Source organism: Acomys minous (assembly GCF_964271855.1).
Source record: "Acomys minous genome assembly, chromosome: 17".
NCBI classification, from domain to species: Eukaryota; Metazoa; Chordata; class Mammalia; order Rodentia; family Muridae; genus Acomys; species Acomys minous.
Window position 1 is genome coordinate 17,686,696 of NC_140500.1, and position 21,452 is coordinate 17,708,147.

The 21,452-nt window shown below is 43.6% G+C and overlaps 2 protein-coding genes across 2 annotated transcripts in view; both read right to left on the bottom strand.

Annotated features, from left to right (window-relative positions):
• Window positions 1-445: 445 nt before the first annotated feature.
• Window positions 446-2,149, bottom strand: LOC311587960 (non-histone chromosomal protein HMG-17-like; the record flags this gene model as incomplete). The annotated part of the gene is made up of 1 exon (XM_084765294.1): window positions 446-2,149. A coding segment is annotated over one exon (288 nt), but the record flags the coding sequence as incomplete, so codon positions are not given.
• The window catches only part of LOC311587961 (C-type lectin domain family 2 member D2-like), a 101,764-nt gene continuing 82,458 nt past the window's right edge, over window positions 2,147-21,452 (bottom strand). The window contains exons 7-11 of the mRNA XM_084765295.1: window positions 10,188-10,269; window positions 5,552-5,677; window positions 4,455-4,633; window positions 3,797-3,903; window positions 2,147-2,822 (exon numbers count right to left, since the gene is read on the bottom strand). Coding sequence (XP_084621421.1) covers window positions 2,687-2,822; window positions 3,797-3,903; window positions 4,455-4,633; window positions 5,552-5,677; window positions 10,188-10,269 — 630 coding nt within the window. The 3' untranslated portion in view covers window positions 2,147-2,686. The remainder of the gene's footprint in view (window positions 2,823-3,796; window positions 3,904-4,454; window positions 4,634-5,551; window positions 5,678-10,187; window positions 10,270-21,452) is intronic.

Sequence of the window (21,452 nt, forward strand, 5' to 3'; positions counted from 1 at the left end):
CAGGATGGCATTAATAGACCTGTTTTTTTCAAGTCTACTGTGTACAAGATTGTTGGATCAGCTAATGTTATAACCCTATAAAGTTTCTTTTGTGAGTTATCTTTACACATGTAATGACACAAATATTTATCTTTCTGAATCATCCATGCGGATATATTCTACCTTCCTCTTAGAATGCAGGAAGAAAATGGATTGAAACAAAATTTTTATTGGGACTAAATGACGTGGAGAGGGGAACTGAGAAAGTCAATTTTCAGAATAAAATATGCTTTCATTCATCTAGTAAATAATAAAGCATAGCTTTAAAATAAGGACATTACTCACTCAAAATGCACTTGTGGTTAAGAGAATTGGACCTGGGTTCAATTCCCAAAACCTACACGGGAGCGGTTTCAGAGGATGTAGCACCCTCACACAGACATACATGCAGGCAAAACATCAATGCACATTTTAAAAAGCTCTTCCTCTTTAATGATGCAAAGTAGAAAGGCTGCTGTGATGACATAGTCAGCTACTTCAGGAGGACCACAGATTTAGGTCAGGTAGAAAGAGCTTAGAAAAAAAATAACATTTACAAAAACTACAGGGAGTACTTGCTAATTTTGCAAAACTTGCTCATCTGTGCCAAAGAAAGAAAAACAGAGAATGAGGCTGGAGAGATAGCTCAGCAGTTAGGAGTACTTGTTCTTCTTGCAAAAGACCTGGATTCCATTTCCAGCACCCACATGGCCACTCACATCAGTCTGTAACTCCAGTTCCAGGAACCTGATGTTTTCTGATGCCCTCTGACCTCTGCCAGCACAGGTGATGCGCATATACACATATACACAAACAATAAACATACATCAAGTAGACAAAAATGTAGTCTTTTTGTTTGTTTACTTACTTTTTATGACAATCACATCTTTTCCTTCCTCTTCTCATCCCAGTCCCTCTAGCTAACCTCTTATTCTCCATCTCCCCTTCGCCTCCCACCTCTCCCCCCCTTCCCCTCCCCTTGCCCTATCTCCTCATCCCTTTCTTCTCAGAGACCAGGAGGCTTACCATGAACACCACATTCCCCCATACTTAACACACCAAGTTGGTGTAGAACAAGAGGGAGAAGAAGGAATGAAAAGATCAAGAGATTCTTTGTAGCCTGGTATTTCCTTTTTTGGGGGCGCGGGGGACTCATCAGTACAGTGTATCTATTATATAAAGATTTTAAGTACTTTGTTTTTAGGACCCAAAAATATGCACACTAGTGGAAAATGAAGTATTTTCAGCACTTAAGAAGTTTAAGTAACTCCCACTTGATGTGAGATAAATCCAATGAAATGATTACATTAAAATGGAATTTGTTTATAAAATGTATTATACTTAGAACAGTATAATTATATAACTATAGTTATACTCAGAGCAGTAAAATTGGAAATAGGAACATTAAAAACTAGAGAAATATTTCGACAATGTCTCCTATGTTTTAAATTGCAGAGTATAAAGTAAATCTTACTTTTAAATACTTTTTTAATTCTTCTGTATGTTGGTATGAATTTTTTAAAGAATATATGAAGTTTTCCACATATTATGGGTTGCTACAAGTGAATTCTTTTTTTAATGGTATCCAGCTTTGCTAAAGATACTTTTCATAAACTATCATGGTATTTCAGGCAGGATATGGGCAGACCAACATTAACAGTACACACAGAACTCCTTTCTGGTATAGACTACCAAATTCAGAAAGCCACTATAAAACGCAGCGAGATCTCTATTCAATGCTTTGAAAAGTAAAGCAAAATACTGCTTTTATAAAACTTGATATAAACAGTATTTCAAACTGTACAGTCACCAGAAGTACACAGTTATCAAAAACGCTCACACGTCACTTGGCATCTCCAGCGCCTTCGGCTTTCTGTGCCTGGTCTGTTTTGGCATCTCCATTTTCCGTGGGATTATTTGCATCCTTACCAGCATCAGCTTTCCCCTTTTTCCTCTTGGGTACCTTCTCTCCCTTCTTTGCAGCGGCCATCTTAGATGTGGGCTCTGGCTTTGGAGGAGCAGGTTTAGCAGACGACCTTGCAGACCTTCTCTGTGGCTCGTCCTTCAGTTTGGCTTTATCTTCTTTAGCCTCCCCCTCAGCCTGTCTTTTGGGCGTGGTGGCAGTGGGAGGACATCAGTGCTGAATGCGGGTTGGGGGCATGGAATACAGCGGCATGCAGGTTTGATCCATCCAGGGGTTCCTCTCGCTGCTCCTTCACACTGCTACTACAAACAAATTCTTATCTTTACTATCATTATTAAAGCATTCCCATGTTTTCAGTCCCCACTCGTGAATCTGGACCCTCCTGTCTCAACTCTTAAGTAGCTGGGATCACAGGTGTGTGTGTCACTATGTAAAGTCCACATGCATTTTGGGGAACTCATTTTTGTGATCTCACAAATTCAAAAGAAGGACTTCTCTGTACAAAAACTCCATATCATATAAGTGGAGTTCACTAACATTGACTGTACTTCAGGCTTAAGGTATGACTGCTAACATCTATTTGAGACTCACATATTTTCTTTCAATCCCCTGTATGTGCAGTTCTCCAAGATGGTTTTCATTTGCGATGTCAAGAAATATTCTCAGTTCCTTATGATAACAATGTGAGAAGATACAGGAAAGCAGCAACTGTACGTAACAGGCTAAAGCATTTCTTGGCAAAGACTAGAAAGGATTTTGGCACTGGAGGGTATAGCTGTTGGGTTTGCTACAAATCCATCTCCGATCTGCATAGATCCTGGCACTGCTGATTCCATTGTCATTCAGGTAGGTGTGTTCTTCCACTCCCCGGATGGGAAGCCTGAAAATAAACCAGAAGCAGTGAGTCTGCAGAGCCCAGAAGTGCATCCACTCCTGCAATGAAATCTCACCCATCTCACCTGCTTATTGGTAATATGAATGGAATCAAAGAAAGACAGAGTCCTGCACTAGTTATTCACCTAATGTCCCAGGGTTCTATGTGAACACCACACCTTTGTCATCATCCATGATGAACCCTGTAATGTGTGTACAAAGTACTGAACTGGTGCTTGTTGTCATGTTCAAATAGACTGCTACCGTGGACAGCCTCACTGCGGGGGATTTTCAGTTCTGTTTTGAAGCGTTTTCCATAGGGGGAACCCACTTCGTTTTTAATTGCTGAAAGGGCTTTAATGATGGACATGATTAGGTCTGTGATTTACCATTTCAGTAAAACAGCTGTGTTCAAACCCAGGAACTGCCTTGGGTGCTCTCTGATGACAAGACTTTAGGAGAGGTTTCCAATGCCCTTAGAGTCTCTGCTTCTGTGAACAGGAGCAGCCATGCAAATAGCGGATGGATGGGTCAAAACTTGCAGTTCTGAAATGGCTTCCTAGGGTTTCAGGCCCTCACTGCTCATCTGGAGCTTTGTCTACATCCCACACAGGGAGTTTGTCAACAACATAAAGTTCTCAGTTGGTGAAGGAGCAGAAAATGACTTCCCCAGATGCCATCATCATGCTAAAGGTTTTCAATGAAATCACACCAAGTTAAGGTTTTGAAAATGATGGCCAATACATGGGAGAATCTCCAAAGGATTTAAATTTTGGGGGATGTGGAGATTGCTGTGGATTGATTCCTGTATGTAAGCTCACACCCTGCCTCCCAGGCATTCTTCCAACCCAAGGGTTTATTATATTTTCCTTCCTAATAGAGTTGTCTGCACATGCTGCAGACATTTGTATGTCATAGACACAGCTAACATATATCACTACACATCAACACCGTAGAAGGAAAGGTGGTCTGCAAACTTACAAGTTGTTATACTTAGTGCTGTCTGTCCATGTCCAAGGGTCCTCTAAGGACTCTCTGTGCAGGCCGATCCAGTAGCCAAAAGTCCCCTTGTATCTTCTTAGGAAATTCTGTCATAAAACACAGAAAGTGAAAACATGTGTCCCTCTGTTTCAGATGATCCTTGAGGGTGTCCACTCCACAGCTTCCTCTAGAGATAACAGGAGGGCATAAGTGAGGCTCACAGAGTTTGGAGCTGAAATGGAGCTGTAATTCTAAAGTGCCTCCTTTGAATTAAAGTACCAAGTTTAATGACACATCTCTCTGTGGCTGGGATAGTTCCTGGCTAAGCCTCCTCTTCCAGTTACTAACAATTGTCCCCTTCAGAAAGCAACATGTGCCAGCTTAGAGGAAAATGCTCATGACCACTAGGTCTCTCAGCATAATGGCATATCTGACTTTCCAGACTGGCTATGAGCACTACATGAGAGAATGTTCCTTCAAAGTCTCAGGGCTGCAGTCAGAAGTGTTACCATCGACAAACGGCACACACTCACATGTCCCCATGTCTCCATCTGCTTGGGGTGGATCCTTCCTCATGCTTCATCTTTCACCTCCCTATCTCAATGCAATACATATTCAACAGGAGAAACAAACCAGCCAACCCATGATCATTTCTTACCAGCTCCTCCATGTTGTCAATTCGAGCTAGTTGGGCCTCTAGTGCTTTGCAGTAGTTCTGGCTGAATGTCCAGTTACTTGTGTATTCAGAAAAATAAAAACATTTGCTTCCAAATCCAATCCAATCCCTCGGGCAAAGAGCATAGATAGTTTCCATTGGCACCGGCTCAATCTTTCTTACTAAAATTTAGAAAGTACAATGAATTATAAGGAGCATGTCTTGTCTCTTTTGGGAAAAACCTCCTGAGCTCAGCTGTGAGGTGTAGTCTGATTGTAGCTTGCCTAACTGATCTGAAGGAATCCTCTTCTGAGCATAATGGCCTTTCTCTGAAGGTCTCCCACCTTGCGTCTGAGTCCTATTACCTGTCAGGTGCTCAAAACAATAGGGCTCCCTGACATGCATTTCAATGATATCATCACTTTTGTGCTTATGATGGTCATTTCCTACCATAGGGGTTGCTAGAGCAGCGTGAACTCTGCATGGACACCTACTGTGACAGTCTGATAGCTGAGACAGCAGTGAGGACTCAGGGGAAGGTAGTGAACAGGGTGCAGACATGGGCACTAAAGGACAGTTCACATACCTAAAAGGAGCTGTAAGATTTTCTTACACTATTCCGTAAAGTGTGCTTGTAAAATTCTATGAATTGATTACTTCAGAAACTTATATTTAATCCTTCCAAAATACAGTTGCATGTGGTAAATAAAATCATGGGTAAAGAGGGGGTTGTATCTTCCTAAACATATCACTCCTCTCTGTGCTCACACTCCCTTGAGGTTTGTCCTTTGGGTATTGCTCCCTTGTTCTCTGCCTTAAATAGTTCTCCCAGGTGGACAAATGTCTTCTGCATCTCTGTCTAGATGGTGCTGACATCATCTTCCCAGGGATGCTGAGCCTGGCCTCCTGTACACACCACAGCCTATGCTGTTCCTTCATTGCATCTTCCTGCTGCAGCCTAAGTTCCCAGAGAACAGCAATTTCCAGTGCGTTTTCTCTAGAGCCCTTCCCACAGTGACTGGTTCACATGGTCAGTAAGTATTTACTGACAAAGTAAATGTGGACAGAATGCTTCAGAATTTGGAGAATAAGTCACTTACCTGACAAAGCAACAGAAAGTGCAACCACAGCTACAGAGAGGACCGCGATCACCACAAAGCAGCAGTAAAGCTTAACAGGAGACTCAGGGAAGGCGATTCTGAGACATTTGCCTTGGAACTCTTTACCTGAAAATGCAAATATGAGAACATCAATCTAAAAACCCCTTTTAAGATGAAGATATCAGAATCATCCATACATTAGGTTTGTACTCTGTCACCACACACCCTGGCACAGAAGGCCCTGGTCTGTAAATGGTGCCTGTGGTTCACAAAAGACTAGAGGGCAGGAAAAAGAATTGTTGTCATGGAGTCTTCCAGTTATAGAACTCAGGGCCAGTGAAAGAGAAACAAACAGAAAGAATAAAGATCAGGTTGAAATATAAACAGCAAAGAACTACCCATGGATTTAATCTATAAGGATAGCTTTATTCAGATTAAGGGAAACACTGTGCACATGTGCTGGGGAGCAGGCTCCAGGATCAGCAGACCCTTGAGAAATGGCTGGGAGGTTAAGGCTGCTCTTCTAGAGGACCCAAGTTTGGCTTCCAGATCCCACACAGGGCAGCTACAGCCACCTGTGTCGCTCCTGCTGCAGCCAATGAGACACACGTGTTGGTACTGTTGTGTTTCCAGTGCTAGGGAGGCGGAAGCTAGAGAGTCAGGAGCACTGGAAACCCTTGACACATCAACCTGGACTACATAAATAGTAGTCTCAAAGAACCTAGTAAGGTAATTAAATATTAAAATGCATAAATGAAATAGAACACATTGACATTACACATGAAATATAGGGAGCATTTTAACAGGTTTACCAAAACTATGTAAAAAAATTAATTTGTCTACAATAATAACTTCTCTTAACAAGTTAAGAATTTAAGAAACTCTTCCAAACACATTAATGGATATTCGACATTTCCAAGAAATCAGCAAGGTGATTTCATTCTTTTTAAATATATTTTTATTTAATGTGTATAGGTAGGTGATTTACCTCATATATGTTTGTGTGCATGCCTGATGTCTGAGGATGCCAGAGGGGGTGTTGAATCCCTTGGAACTTGAGTTACAGACAGTTGTGAGGAGCCATGAGGGTGCCATGAACTGACCCTATGTCCTCAGCAAGAGCAGACAGTGCTTTTAACTACATGCTATCTCTCCAGCACTAGGTAGTTTTAAAATAATAAAACACCTCAAGGAACACATCAAACATCTGGGCCTGCCCTGGCTGCCCTGTGCACACTGCATGTGTCTCATCCTGATTCTTCCTGATGCACTTTCCACCTATCTTCCCAGCACAGAACATGAAACAATCTCTCTATCCGTATGCTGAAAGCTCACATCTCCACTCTCCTATAAAAGGAGACCCAAACATGAAGGCAAGGACTATAAACCTATCTGAGAAAAAGATGAAAAAAGCCTCTCTGAACTTGTCTTGAATCAAAGTCTCTCAGGTATAATACCAAACTCCTTATCCGCATTAGAAAAAAGGAAAAGAAACATTTCGACTTTGGCCGAATTTAAGAAAACAAAAACAAAGCCAGCCTCTTTTCTGAGTTCCTCAAAGAGGGTGTGAAAACCAATTTTGCAAAACATAGATCAATTAGAAGTTGTATCTAGAACACCCTGAGATTTCGGGGAGCTCAATGAAGGAGGAGGAGGAGGACGAGGAGAACCACCACAACAACAACAACAACAAGAAAAACAAGAACAAGAAAAAACAAGAACAAGAAAAAAACAAGAACAAGAAAAAACAAGAAGAACACAAAGAAGAAGAAGAAGAAGAAGAAAAACAACAACAACAACAACAACGGGCCAAATACCTGAATATACCCTAGCTATCAGAGACTGCATTAAATAAGCTTAGTGTTACCAGATGTGGAGGAAAGACAGCTGAAAATAGATCGTCAGTTTGTTAAGCTGCGAATGCACTTACAATATGCCCTGGCCCTGCTACCCACACATTCACACAGATGAAAACCTGTGTTTTCATCAAATAAGTATTAACAGTAACTTTGGAGATTCCAATAAAACAATTTTCAAAGATTTAATTCACCTCTTGCCACAAGACAAATACCCTAAAACATTGACAATATCAGCCAGAATTAGTGAGCATTGGTGCTGGACATTAAAAAGGAACAAACTGGACCATCACTATTACTGTATCCAAGTGTTCCTCAGGCTTGGATCCTCAGCAAGCTCTAGGGCTGTGAGCCATAAAACCAGCTGTCCTGAAGTTCAGAGTCATAGCTGTGTTTGTTTGTTTGCTCTTAATAGCTCCAACTGTCACGAACTTGTTTCTGCTTGAGCTAAACTAAACCAGAAGTTCTCGGTTTGCTTTTTTTTTTTTAACATTCTGCAAAATAAAAGCAGATGTTGTATTTTGAGCTGCTTTCATGTTACCAAATCCTTAACTGCTCTTAGATCAATGGTGCTCTGTGACTCTGAGACTGCAGGAATCCATGTGAACAGCTTCTGGTAGAGCAAATGTCAGGTCATGGGTGGCTATGCTTTGGGAAGAGTAAGGGAAAGTCTGGGAAAAGTTTGCCTCAGAGAAATTTGGGTAGAGATATAGGCCTCTACTTCATTGTGATAGAGGAATTATTATTACTCTACATTTTCAAAACTCCAAGACACTTACACCAAATGAATTAAACTTACATCAAACTGGATCTAAACTATACTTTTGGAAAAGCTCCCACTGACTTTAACCACTATATTTGCTCATTTTTGTACATCCCCAAGAAAATGGGGAACCTGTGCTTAAACTAAAAAGGAACCCAATGGGTAGGTTTAGAGGATTTTAAGCATTATGTAATATCCTTTGGATTTTGGCTCCATATAGAATTGTCAACATTTGATTTTGGTGTATTTGTTGGGGTGACCTTTCTTCACATTGCATTAAAGACTGTCTTTGTATTATTTCTTTCTTCCTTTCCCCAACAAGGTCTCTTTGTATAACCACCTTGGCTGTCCTGGAACATGCTTCATGAACCAAGTTAGCCTCAAGCTCACACAGAACTGTTAGCCTCTGTCTCCCAAGTTCTGGGATTAAAGTCTTGTGACACCATGCCCAGCATACACAAGTGTGTCTGTGTATTTTCAATTGTTAATTCTGTACTGGCAAAGACCTAAGTGCTGGCAGGATTTTGATTTTATAATTTCTATGGCCCCATTGCTGGGGGTGTTTTAATGCATTCACCACAATAAAACAGTGAAAGTGTGGGTTAAATGTAAAATCTATACAAAAGAAGAAAGAAAAAGAAAAAACAGCCAAAGTAGAGAGTTTGAGATGTGTTAATGACCAGTACCTGATATGTCTTCTAGAAGAGACTTCAAGCATCTACCAGCCGGGGTTCCAACAAGATTTCACACCAGACATTTCTTATACGGTATTACGAGTAAGATTTAGCAATAATCCTCTGTATTTACACATGTACAATTTCTGATACTTTTTCATTTTGATACATAAATGGTAATTTTTGTCATCCATATTTCTCACGCTGTATACACATATATGTCTTTCTAAATTCAAATGCCTCCAAAAGCACAGTTTTAAACAAATCTTTCATATTCTTATTAGAAAGCAACATTGAAAATGTTCTATCTCAAAAAAAGAGAAAGAAATGAAAACTTGCTGGCATTTAAAGTTTATTTTAAAAAAGAAAAGAAAAATTAAAAAACTGCTTCAATGACAGAATTAGTTATGGTTTCAAAATGGTAAAGTTGTGAAATGCCCCCAGTGACACAAGAGCTGCACTGTAGACATGAGCTCCACACTCGCCAGAGGCAACGTTCCCACTGCATGAGCATTTTAAGTATTTCATTTCAAAAATCAACCCAGCTGCAGCAGAGGGAGCAAGAGTTCCAGGCCAGCTAGGGATCATCATCATCATTATCTCCATCATCTTCATAGATATTAATAACAGTAATAATCATAATAGTAATTTCATTTAGAGAATACTCAGTGTAAGTTATAAACATTAACATTTGTCATGAATTTTGTACTTTGGTAAATTTCAATTTTGTTTTCTCATTGGTAATTATAAATTTTGTTTTCTCAAAATCCAATAGTCTTTCCCTAGATGAGAAAAAAAAATAAGATAATGGAAGAGGGAAAAAGAAAAAGGAACATGAAAGAATGAAATATAATGAAGCATACATATTTTCAAAACACAGTTTTTTTTCCTTTCTGAAGATTGAAGTAGAAACCCTCATTATAATCTTTTCCTATAATTTACCATGAGCTCAAAAGGCAGAGGGTTTGGTCCTGGGTGGGCTCAGCCTCCCACCGCACACCACTCTCTACAATGCTTATTAATTGCAGTGGATCCAAAACACAAGCCCAGCTCCCCAGGCAACTTCTGTCAGGCCACAACCCAAACAACAGCAAGCTGTGTCTGTGCCTCTGGGTCTCCCAAGGCTCCACTGTTCGTGCTCTTGTTTGGGAACTATTTGAGTATTATAAGCGCCAATAGAAGAGCTAATGTAACTACCTCACAGCTAGTCCTGTCTGCACTCTCCCCTTCCACAGAGATCCACTGTCACAGGCTCACAGGCTGGGTCAGCTCCTCTGCCTCCCTTCCCTAGTGAAGCTCCTCTCTGCTCTTGTAGTTTGGTTCGCATTTGATTCAATACTTACCCATTTCTCCCTCCCACAGGCCATCTTTGGTAGGGAGCATGCCCACTGAAGACTCTGCAGGACTCATTTCAGAGCTGAGCAGCTGAATTTAAGCTACAAGGAGATTCAAATTTGAAAGCTGAGAGAGGAAGAAAGATCTTTGTGCATTTCATAGTCGGTTCCAGTTTGAAAAGCCTCCTCTCTGCCCCACCTACCAGTGTGCTTACTCACTTGCCTAAGCACAGTAACTCATCTGGTTCAAGCTGAAACACATTCCCAAGACAGGAGAGTACAGTCACATGAAATTCAGTGACTGCAATACATACAACTGCTAAATGCTATAGACCAAGAGTGTTTAACTTAGAGCAACCCCAGGTGCTGGAGGGTGGAAGAAGATGCCAGCTTAATGCCCTGCAGGGGTCAACTTGGGAAGAAAAGACAACAACACAAAGGCAATGTGATTACCAACAGTTTCCTGCCCTGAACACCACTCACCAGACAGTGAGCTTCTGGGCAGCTGCGCCCCATGTTGCTCCAGCTCTAGTTTTGAGGGCATCACTTAAGAAAGAGACACCGAGGGTGACATCAGAGGATTCTCTGTGCTAAGGAGCCCAGAGACAGAATCTCTAGGAGACACAGTTAGAAGAGAGAGAGCTGGAGGCCCACAGTGCCCATAGTCAGTGCTTATGAACACACTTCTCACCTCTCAAGGGAATAAGGGATTGTTTATTCTGGAGCAAATTGAGTGGCCTTGACTCTGGACCAGATTCAAGCTGTGCCATATAACACGTTCATATATGAAAATGTTTTTGTCAGTGGTGTGGGGACAGGAAGATAGTGTCCACTGCCACCTTCATCAGGGAACAACAGCAAAGTCCAGCGCCATAACAGTGATATCACATCTGTATGTTGACTGCAACCTGGGCCAGAGAGGTGGCTCATTGCTTGAGAGCACTTGTTTATGCTGCAGAGCAGGGTGCAATTCTCGGAACACAAATGTCGGTTCATGCACATCTTTTGGCCTCTCATATACTTATGTGGTGCATAGACATACAGGCAGGCAGAACTCTTATTCACAGAAAAAATTTAAATGAAAATATTAAAGACTTGAAAGCAAAGAAAATTCTTATTGGACCATTAAACATCTAGTATACTGGCCTTTAAACACAAAACAAAACTTCAGGAGTGGTACTGAGGGAGTAGGAGTTAGACATAACTCTAGTAGACAGGCAGATAGGAAGAGGAGCCACACCTAAGTAATAAGATGGCCAACTTCCAAGATGGCAGTTTCTTCCTCACTCTCTTGACTGAGACAAAAGCCTGGCAGCTAAAAGTAAAGGTCCTGAACGCTTTTAATCTGGCCAGTAGCACACCTGCTCTTCCACAAGCCCACCTGACAACATCAAGACGGATCCTTCTTCCCAGTCCAATTCCCTACCTGCTTCTGGCCTCTCCTTTTTCCTCTTCCATTCTCTCCTCCCTTCCTCCCTCTCACCATCTCCCTCCCTCCTCCTTCTCCTCCTGTTCTCTCTCTCTCTCCATTCCTATCCCGCTCTCTCTCTTCCTTCCTCCTCAATCCTCCTGCCCACAACTCCCCTCCCTCATCCACCCCCCAGGTCACTAGAAGCCATTTATTTAATGAGCCATTCTGACATCCTGCTGGAGCACAGCCAGGTGGCAAACTGGAGCCAACTGGAGACTGACTTTTCCTGTTCTTTACTGGTTTACTTTGTGTTTCGTTTCCCTTTCCAAGCTCTCTGACTTAGAAATGAAACTTAACACAAGCAAACCTCACTGGAATCTGAGGGGCTTTTTACTCTTCTGTAGATGGAGGCCTGTTCCTCCACCTCCAGAACTCTGAGCCAGAGATAAGCACTAGACTTTCTTCTGCACCACAGTGGAGCCTGGAGCAGGGACAAGGACAGAGTGAAACCTAGCGCAGTGACAAGGACCTCTTGTCCTTTCTTATCACAGACCTGCAGCAGTTCTGGGATTCAGAGACCCCAGTGGAAGCTGAGACCTATTCAGGCTTCTGGACTGAGTTGAGGAGACATATTGTTAGAAGCACAGGGACATTTAGGAAATAAGGCTATACTGTGTGACAAAGTAAATGTGGACACAAGCACACGTTCACTTGTGCAGACCCACAGAAGGGACATAGTCAAGAGCAAGACTGGCACAGATTCATAGCAGCATCAATATTTATTTCTACAATGGACATGTGCGCTGCTGACTGTGGGTTGGGGACCATAGGGAATGGGCACATGTGCTGCCCACTGTAGGATGGGGACCATAGGGAATGGGCACGTGTGCTGCCCACTGTAGGATGGGGACCATAGGGAATGGGCATGTGTGCTGCCCACTGTAGGATGTGACCATAGGGAATGGGCATGTGTGCTGCCCACTGTAGGATGGGGACCATAGGGAATGGGCACGTGTGCTGTCCACTGTAGGATGGGGACCATAGGGAATGGGCACGTGTGCTGTCCACTGTAGGATAGGGACCATAGGGAATGGGCATGTGTGCTGCCCACTGTAGGATGTGACCATAGGGAATGGGCATGTGTGCTGCCCACTGTAGGATGGGGACCATAGGGAATGGGCACGTGTGCTGCCCACTGTAGGATGTGACCATAGGGAATGGGCATGTGTGCTGTCCACTGTAGGATGGGGACCATAGGGAACAGGCACGTGTGCTGCCCACTGTAGGATGGAGACCATAGGGAATGGGCACGTGTGCTGCCCACTGTAGGATGGGGACCATAGGGAATGGGAACGTGTGCTGCCCACTGTAGGATGGGGACCATAGGGAATGGGCACATGTGCTGCCCACTGTAGGATGGTGACCATAGGGAATGGGCACATGTGCTGCCCACTGTAGGATGGGGACCATAGGGAATGGGCATGTGTGCTGCCCACTGTAGGATGGGGACCATAGGGAATGGGCACGTGTGCTGCCCACTGTAGGATGGGGACCATAGGGAATGGGCACGTGTGCTGCCCACTGTAGGATGGTGACCATAGGGAGTGGGCACGTGTGCTGCCCACTGTAGGATGTGACCATAGGGAATGGGCATGTGTGCTGCCCACTGTAGGATGGGGACCATAGGGAATGGGCACGTGTGCTGCCCACTGTAGGATGTGACCATAGGGAATGGGCATGTGTGCTGCCCACTGTAGGATGGGGACCATAGGGAATGGGCACGTGTGCTGCCCACTGTAGGATGTGACCATAGGGAATGGGCACGTGTGCCGTCCACTGTAGGATGGGGACCATAGGGAATGGGCACGTGTGCTGCCTACTGTAGGATGGGGACCATAGGGAATGGGCACGTGTGCTGCCCACTGTAGGATGTGATCATAGGGAATGGGCACGTGTGCTGCCCACTGTAGGATGGGGACCATAGGGAATGGGCACGTGTGCTGCCCACTGTAGGATGGGGACCATAGGGAATGGGCACGTGTGCTGTCCACTGTAGGATGGGGACCATAGGGAATGGGCACGTGTGCCGTCCACTGTAGGATGGGGACCATAGGGAATGGGCACGTGTGCCGCCCACTGTAGGATGGGGACCATAGGGAATGGGCACGTGTGCCGCCCACTGCAGGATGGTGACCATAGGGAGTGGGCACGTGTGCTGCCCACTGTAGGATGGGGACCATAGGGAATGGGCACGTGTGCTGCCCACTGTAGGATGGGGACCATAGGGAATGGGCACGTGTGCCGCCCACTGTAGGATGGGGACCATAGGGAATGGGCATGTGTGCTGCCCACTGTAGGATGGTGACCATAGGAAATGGGCACGTGTGCTGCCCACTGTAGGATGGGGACCATAGGGAATGGGCACGTGTGCTGCCCACTGTAGGATGGGGACCATAGGGAATGGGCACGTGTGCCGCCCACTGTAGGATGAGGACCATAGGGAATGGGCACGTGTGCCGCCCACTGTAGGATGGGGACCATAGGGAATGGGCACGTGTGCTGCCCACTGTAGGATGGTGACCATAGGGAATGGGCACGTGTGCTGCCCACTGTAGGATGGGGACCATAGGGAATGGGCACGTGTGCCGCCCACTGTAGGATGGGGACCATAGGGAATGGGCACGTGTGCCGCCCACTGTAGGATGGTGACCATAGGGAATGGGCATGTGTGCTGCCCACTGTAGGATGGTGACCATAGGGAATGGGCATGTGTGCTGCCCACTGTAGGATGGGGACCATAGGGAATGGGCACGTGTGCTGCCCACTGTAGGATGGTGACCATAGGGAATGGGCACGTGTGCCGCCCACTGTAGGATGAGGACCATAGGGAATGGGCACGTGTGCCGCCCACTGTAGGATGAGGACCATAGGGAATGGGCACGTGTGCCGCCCACTGTAGGATGGGGACCATAGGGAATGGGCACGTGTGCCGCCCACTGTAGGATGTTGACCATAGGGAATGGGCACGTGTGCTGCCCACTGTAGGATGGGGACCATAGGGAGTGGGCACGTGTGCTGCCCACTGTAGGATGGGGACCATAGGGAATGGGCACGTGTGCTGCCCACTGTAGGATGGTGACCATAGGGAATGGGCACGTGTACTGCCCACTGTAGGATGGGGACCATAGGGAGTGGGCACGTGTGCTGCCCACTGTAGGATGGGGACCATAGGGAATGGGCACGTGTGCTGCCCACTGTAGGATGGTGACCATAGGGAATGGGCACGTGTGCTGCCCACTGTAGGATGGTGACCATAGGGAGTGGGCACGTGTGCTGCCCACTGTAGGATGGGGACCATAGGGAATGGGCACGTGTGCTGCCCACTGTAGGATGGTGACCATAGGGAATGGGCACGTGTGCTGCCCACTGTAGGATGGGGACCATAGGGAATGGGCATGTGTGCTGCCCACTGTAGGATGGTGACCATAGGGAATGGGCACGTGTGCTGCCCACTGTAGGATGGGGACCATAGGGAATGGCCACGTGTGCTGCCCACTGTAGGATGGTGACCATAGGGAATGGGCACGTGTGCTGCCCACTGTAGGATGGGGACCATAGGGAGTGGGCACGTGTGCTGCCCACTGTAGGATGGGGACCATAGGGAGTGGGCACGTGTGCTGCCCACTGTAGGATGGGGACCATAGGGAATGGGCACGTGTGCTGCCCACTGTAGGATGGTGACCATAGGGAATGGGCACGTGTGCTGCCCACTGTAGGATGTGACCATAGGGAATGGGCACGTGTGCTGCCCACTGTAGGATGGTGACCATACGGAATGTGCACGTGTGCTGCCCACTGTAGGAGGTGACCATAGGGAAATGTGGAATGGAAGGACAACTAATGCAGTGTCTCAGTACGTTTCCCTCAATTTTCCCATGACACTTGACCTGCTCTGAAAGTCTACTTCTTAAAATGCAGGAAGACAGAGCATTTTGTATGATATTGTAATGACTGGAATCTTACGTCTCCACACAAGTCAACCTCCCTAATCTTTCTTTTTCCAAATCTTTTTTCGATATCAGATTTCTCTGTGTGTAACCATGGCTGTCTTGGAACTTGCCTTGTAGTCTAGACCAGCCTCATACTCACGGAGATCAGAGAACACTGACCCTGGATGAAGGGAGCACATGCATATTGATACCAAGCCAGTAGCTTAGAAGTGATGACGTCTTTGCTATGTGTTCTGTACCCTGTAATTTCATTTAAAGTTGTAGTTCAAAATCTGACAACAAAATAACTTTGCATTCTGTACCTGTAGTGTGTATGCTTGACCGCTCACTGACTTCCTTGAATCTGCTCTGTGGGAAAATGTAACCGCTAACCCCCTCTCCCCCACCCTCCCACCCCCGCTTTTGAAATGTATGTTTAAAAACTTAGACTGCTTGGCCACAAAATACACTCAGACACAGACTCAATTTTGAGTTTTGTCTCTGTTTGTCACCGCCGCCTTATCTTTGTCCACCAATTCTTCAAGACTTCCTGACCCCAAGGACTATCCCCAACTGAGCCGGTCCATGGCACTCCACAGCTAACATGGCTTCCTCCTGCTCACTGGAATGGTTTGCAGATCATGCACTGGCTGCATCATTTGCTCAGTTAAATATACTCCAGTTGCAGCAGCCACATGTGATAATCCCATTCCTACATGGGGTCAGCTCAAGGCCTTGGCTAACAGAGCTCAAGCCCTGGTTTCTACTAACAACCTCCCTGTACCCCCACAGAAGTTGATGTGGGAATACTTGCTCTTTTGGCAGTAAAGTTGTGCTTTTCTTGCTTTCCTATTTCCAATATTCAGGAATTTGGAGATTCTTTGCCTTGTTGGGTTTATATATATGCCTGGCCCTCCCATACTTCACATGGCTACATGGAATACTGACCTGATTAAAGTTGCTACCAACAATGTTGACCTGCTGGGTGGAGAGAGTAACAACTATTTAACTCAGAGGTCAGAAAATAGTTTTACTTTTGGGGAATTTGCTCCCACATAGCCCATTTGTTTTACAGTTGGAGAAGTAACTCAAGATTGTTTTCACTGAAAGGAACACACTGTAAGGCGCCAGCTACGACCGCGCCAGCCGCACCCAATAATGGCACTGGTCTGTGTGCAGTTACCTGTAAACAATTGCCAGTGCACATGCGTTTAACAGAGCTATCTCTATCTGCCCCTCCCGAAAGGGGATTATGCTGATTGTAATTACTCTTGTGAAAGCTGTTGACCTATCTGCATTCATTTCAATTATTTTCATAAGGCAATGTCCATACTGATTCTGCCTAGAGGAATTCATTCATAACACACTAAGGTGCAACTTTCCACCACAATTCTAACATTACTACGTAAGAATTTCTGTGTAGCTGCTGGAGCGATGGCTTAGAGGGGAAGAGTGCTTCCTGCTCATGCAGAGGACCCAGGGTCAAGTCCCAGCTCCCACAAGGCAGCTCACAACCATCTGTAACTCCAGTTCCAGGGAATCTGGTGCCCTCTGACCTCTGTTGGCTCCTGCATGCACATGGCATACACATAAAAAATTTTAAAGTAATTCTGTGGAAGTGTGTATATGTGAAAAAAAGAAAGAGAAAAAGAAAATCTGTGTATTCCAGATAGATATTTTTAAATATTTTATGTCTAACAATAAGAAGGTTGTTTAAAGATTGATCTTTGAAACTCCATTGTAAACACACACACACACTATTATAAAGGGCTGATGTCTACTCGTATGTGAAATTTTTCAAAATATGTTAGAATTGTCTTCTCAGCTTATTCTGGACCTTTCTAGAATTTATAAACTAAATTAAAACTACAAAATGTAATTTTTAGTGACAGGGATGTAAATTGACTATTCAAATTATCTCAATACTTACAGATCAGGATTTAAAATAGAACCATTTATCCACTTCTAGACCTTCTCCATTGGTACGTATGTTAGTCCAATACAAAATAACTGTTCATTTCCCTTTAAAAAAGTCCTACATGAATCTCTATAATGAAAATAAAATAAGAGACTTAATCTACAATCTGTTTATTCTTGACTTACTCTCTGAACCTTCTAAAACACTACTATTCCTGTTGGAAGTCTTTCCTACCTCCAACCAGTGTAATTCTCTCTACATTGTGAAATTGCTTTCTCTATATTTGTGTATTTAATAGATTGATCCCAGTTATTAATTCAAAAGTCTAATTACTCTCTCAGATCATTAGCTGTTTAAAAATCAACCATATTTTTGAACCATAAGATGCACTTGACCATAAGATGCACCCAGTTTTTGGAGCAGTAAAGCAAGAAAAACAGGAAAAACAGTAATCAGACCATAAGGCACACCTTAACTTCACACACACACACACACACACACACACACACACACACACACACACACACACACACTTTTGGGGGAAGGGAAAGTGCATCTCATGTTCTGTAAAATCTGATACTTCCTCAGCATAGACAATAGGTTAAAGTCCAGAGATGTCTACATTGCTTACAGAAAAGTGTTATGTTCTACTGTGCAATTTTATTTAACAATTTACCAATTCTTCTTCATAATAAATGAGCAGCAAAGTAGCTTCTTTCACAAAACAGTCAGATAGACCTTCTGCCCGAGGTCTGGAAGTTTGAGAAATAAATAAGCATTTATCCTGGCATGGATGCCAATGTTTTGAGTACTTTAGCACAGCAGATCTCCCTAGAGTAAGTAAGAAGAGACAGTCTATTTCTGGCTTGTTCCTGCTGCACCACAATCAACTACACACAGTAGGCCCTTCCTTAGTGCATGCTGAAACATGGTTGATGCTGTCATGTGTCAAGGAACCGCCATTAATGGCAAAAGATTCATTCTATGTTTTATTTCTATTAATTAACTACAAAGTAAACTGTTTGTCATATTCATTAAAATAATCAAACGCTCCACTTTTTAACTTGGCATCTGCCTGTTAAGATCACGTGCACCAGCGGCCTAAGGCAGCATGGCCAGGTGCCTAAGAGCATAGATGTCAAGGCCACACAGCTTCATTTCAGTTCCCAGCACCAACATTTACAAACTATGTGACTCTCCATGAGTTCTCAATGTTATGGCTGTCTTCTCAGACAAAGCCATGGTGGTATAGTGTCTTCATGGAGGGCTGTTGTGAACTTTGAGGTAACTTACATTTTCTGACAAAAATCACCTGTTATTCTGAGTAAATTCAAGCCACACAATTACTTGTTGGTTCATTCCTGTTCTCTTGAGCAGCTACATTGCATATTTCTGTTGGTGGGTTTTGCACTAAGAATCACACTAATAAACAAGAAAACACACAGAGAGTATTAAACAGTGAAATGAATGGTGTAATAGGTGTGTTCTATTTCTCACTTCGGGAAACCAAGTTATTTCAACAAACCTAAACTTCTGGGCTGAGAATAAAATATTAGAAAACTGGAGTAAAGGGCAAGTTTGAAGACAGGGTATATGAGTGAGAAAAGCGCAGAACACATGGATTCACACAGCTCCGGATTGCAAATCATCCGATGGACAAGTCAACCTTTGAGCATTGCTGAATATTTCAATTGCTCAAAGCAATTGAGCACCTGGGCTGGCTCTTCCCAACAGAAGGCATACCCACCCCCAAGAGAAGGTTTAGCAGCCATATAAGAGGCTAAATATGGGGGCCTTTTAGTATTTTTTTTACTGTCACCTTTTGTCACAATTATGACGTTTACTTTCGTAGTCTAGATGCACAGATTACACACCCCGTATGGTTCTCAGAAAAATGAGAAGCACTGAAGAAACGTGAAGTTTCTGCAGAGGGCACAGGATATTGTCCTGTAACTTTACATAACACTGACCTTACCCTGGGATTAAGGTGTCCAAATACTATGAAGAGGACTAATGTTTATGTGGGACTATGATGAAACCAAAGCTCTTACCTCATATAAGACACTGAGTCCAATTAGGCTCAAAAGGAGAAGGATCAGCCCAGCAGAGCTGAATTTCAGAGCCAACCAATGCCACTGTGGGCTCTGGTAGGCATCTAAGTGCAAAAACTACACTTGAATACATCTCAGATAAAAGTCAGAGGTAGTTCCTTAATTACATAAGACCTTTCTTAAATACAAGGACTATTTCCAACACTCCTAGTAGACTGACTAAAAGTGGAGTTGGTGCTACACTTTGTGCCCACTGCTTTACTTTTACACACAGACAGGATGGAGGGGGGGTAGTTTTCTATTTTAACTGAGTTCACACAACACAAATTCATAATATGGTGTATTAGTAAAATAAAATTCTGCTAAGTATTATCGCCTTTTATTTAAAAAGAATTTATTATGGCTTCTCTTTGCCATGAGTGGGTGGTCAGTATCTCTACTTTGCGATTTGGATCCATCCCTGAGTGAATGGGTGTTACTGGGACACAAGCACTGGTGACTAGTGACTCACACCCTAACCTAGATGCTGGAATTTCATCATTGCTGCTCATGCCAGTGAACAGCTTAAAACACTGAGTTTCTCAGTCCTAGGATTTTCTAGTTAGTAGTTTAAGCCCACTGTTGAACCTAAGTAACAGAAGCTAGGCATTGAAATGGCAAATAAAGGAATACTGTCCTACAACAGACATACACTATGTCTACAGCAGGTAAGAGGGTACTATAGCATAACATTGGGGAGTCTCTCTTGCCACCATGTCCAGCAGTGTACTGATCCACAGGAGACAAGTAGGCAGTTCCGTTAAACATGACTAAGTAGACAGTGTTGTTTCAAACTTTGGGAGTTTGACCCCAAGTATTTAATTTTAGGCATATTTAAGCACAGCAAAATTTAGTGAAAATTTCTCTGGTGATAAGTAACTCGATGTCATGTGTACAATAAAGCTTAAGACCCTCTACGTTGGCATTCTTTGTAAGGAACATGTTACTTCTTCCATCAAGAGGGGTTCTATAACTTGACTATATGTGTCTCCTTCCATAACGATAGTTTCTATATTTGACTACATGTATCCCCTTTCATAAAGATGTGTTCTATAACTGACAAGCAAATGATAAAGGTCTGGGAGAGAATTCACTGTGGTCTTATCTGCATAGCTAGTGCAATAGTCACCAGGGTATCAGAGTCCAAACCCAGCTTTCTGTTTTTGAAGGAACAAGCCTGTGAGTTTAACATTTTTGGTTCCCCTAGTGTTTATTTGTGAGCACCAGGACCTCTGTGCTTCCTACATAACACAGCATATACACTGTACTAATGAAGAACCATGTTTGATATCTCTGCTTTCCTTAGTATCTGTGTCAACAATGGTTGTTTTATTCTTATTAGACAGTGAATGTATTAATTTTGAGATGTGGTCATCATGTCCTACAACTTTGTCGTTTTAACTTTCTTCTTGACTGTTGTAGCTTATCCACCAGAGAAGACTGCTCGGACATGGGTTTAAGCCAATAGGAAGTCTTTATTATCTGGACAGCAACTACACTGGGTGTTCAAAATCCTACTGTAGCACTAATCAATTCTCAGGTTGAGCTTTTAAGCACACACACACACACACACACACACACACACACACACACACACACACATGCACAAAAAAAATGTTCTGAGTTTATATACTTCAGTTAAAAAGAACATTTAGCCAGAAGCAGAGCCACAGAACCTAAAAAGAAAAGTTAGCACTTTTGGACTTTCTCTTTGTTTTAGTTTTGTCTGCATGCCAAGTTTTACAGCCTGAATGGTACTTCCATCATGGAGTCAGTTGTGCTAACATCTGGAGGCCTATTAAGGTCTGGGGCTCTGTTACATTGACAACTTAATACATGTGGTTTTTATATGGAAAACAATGAGAG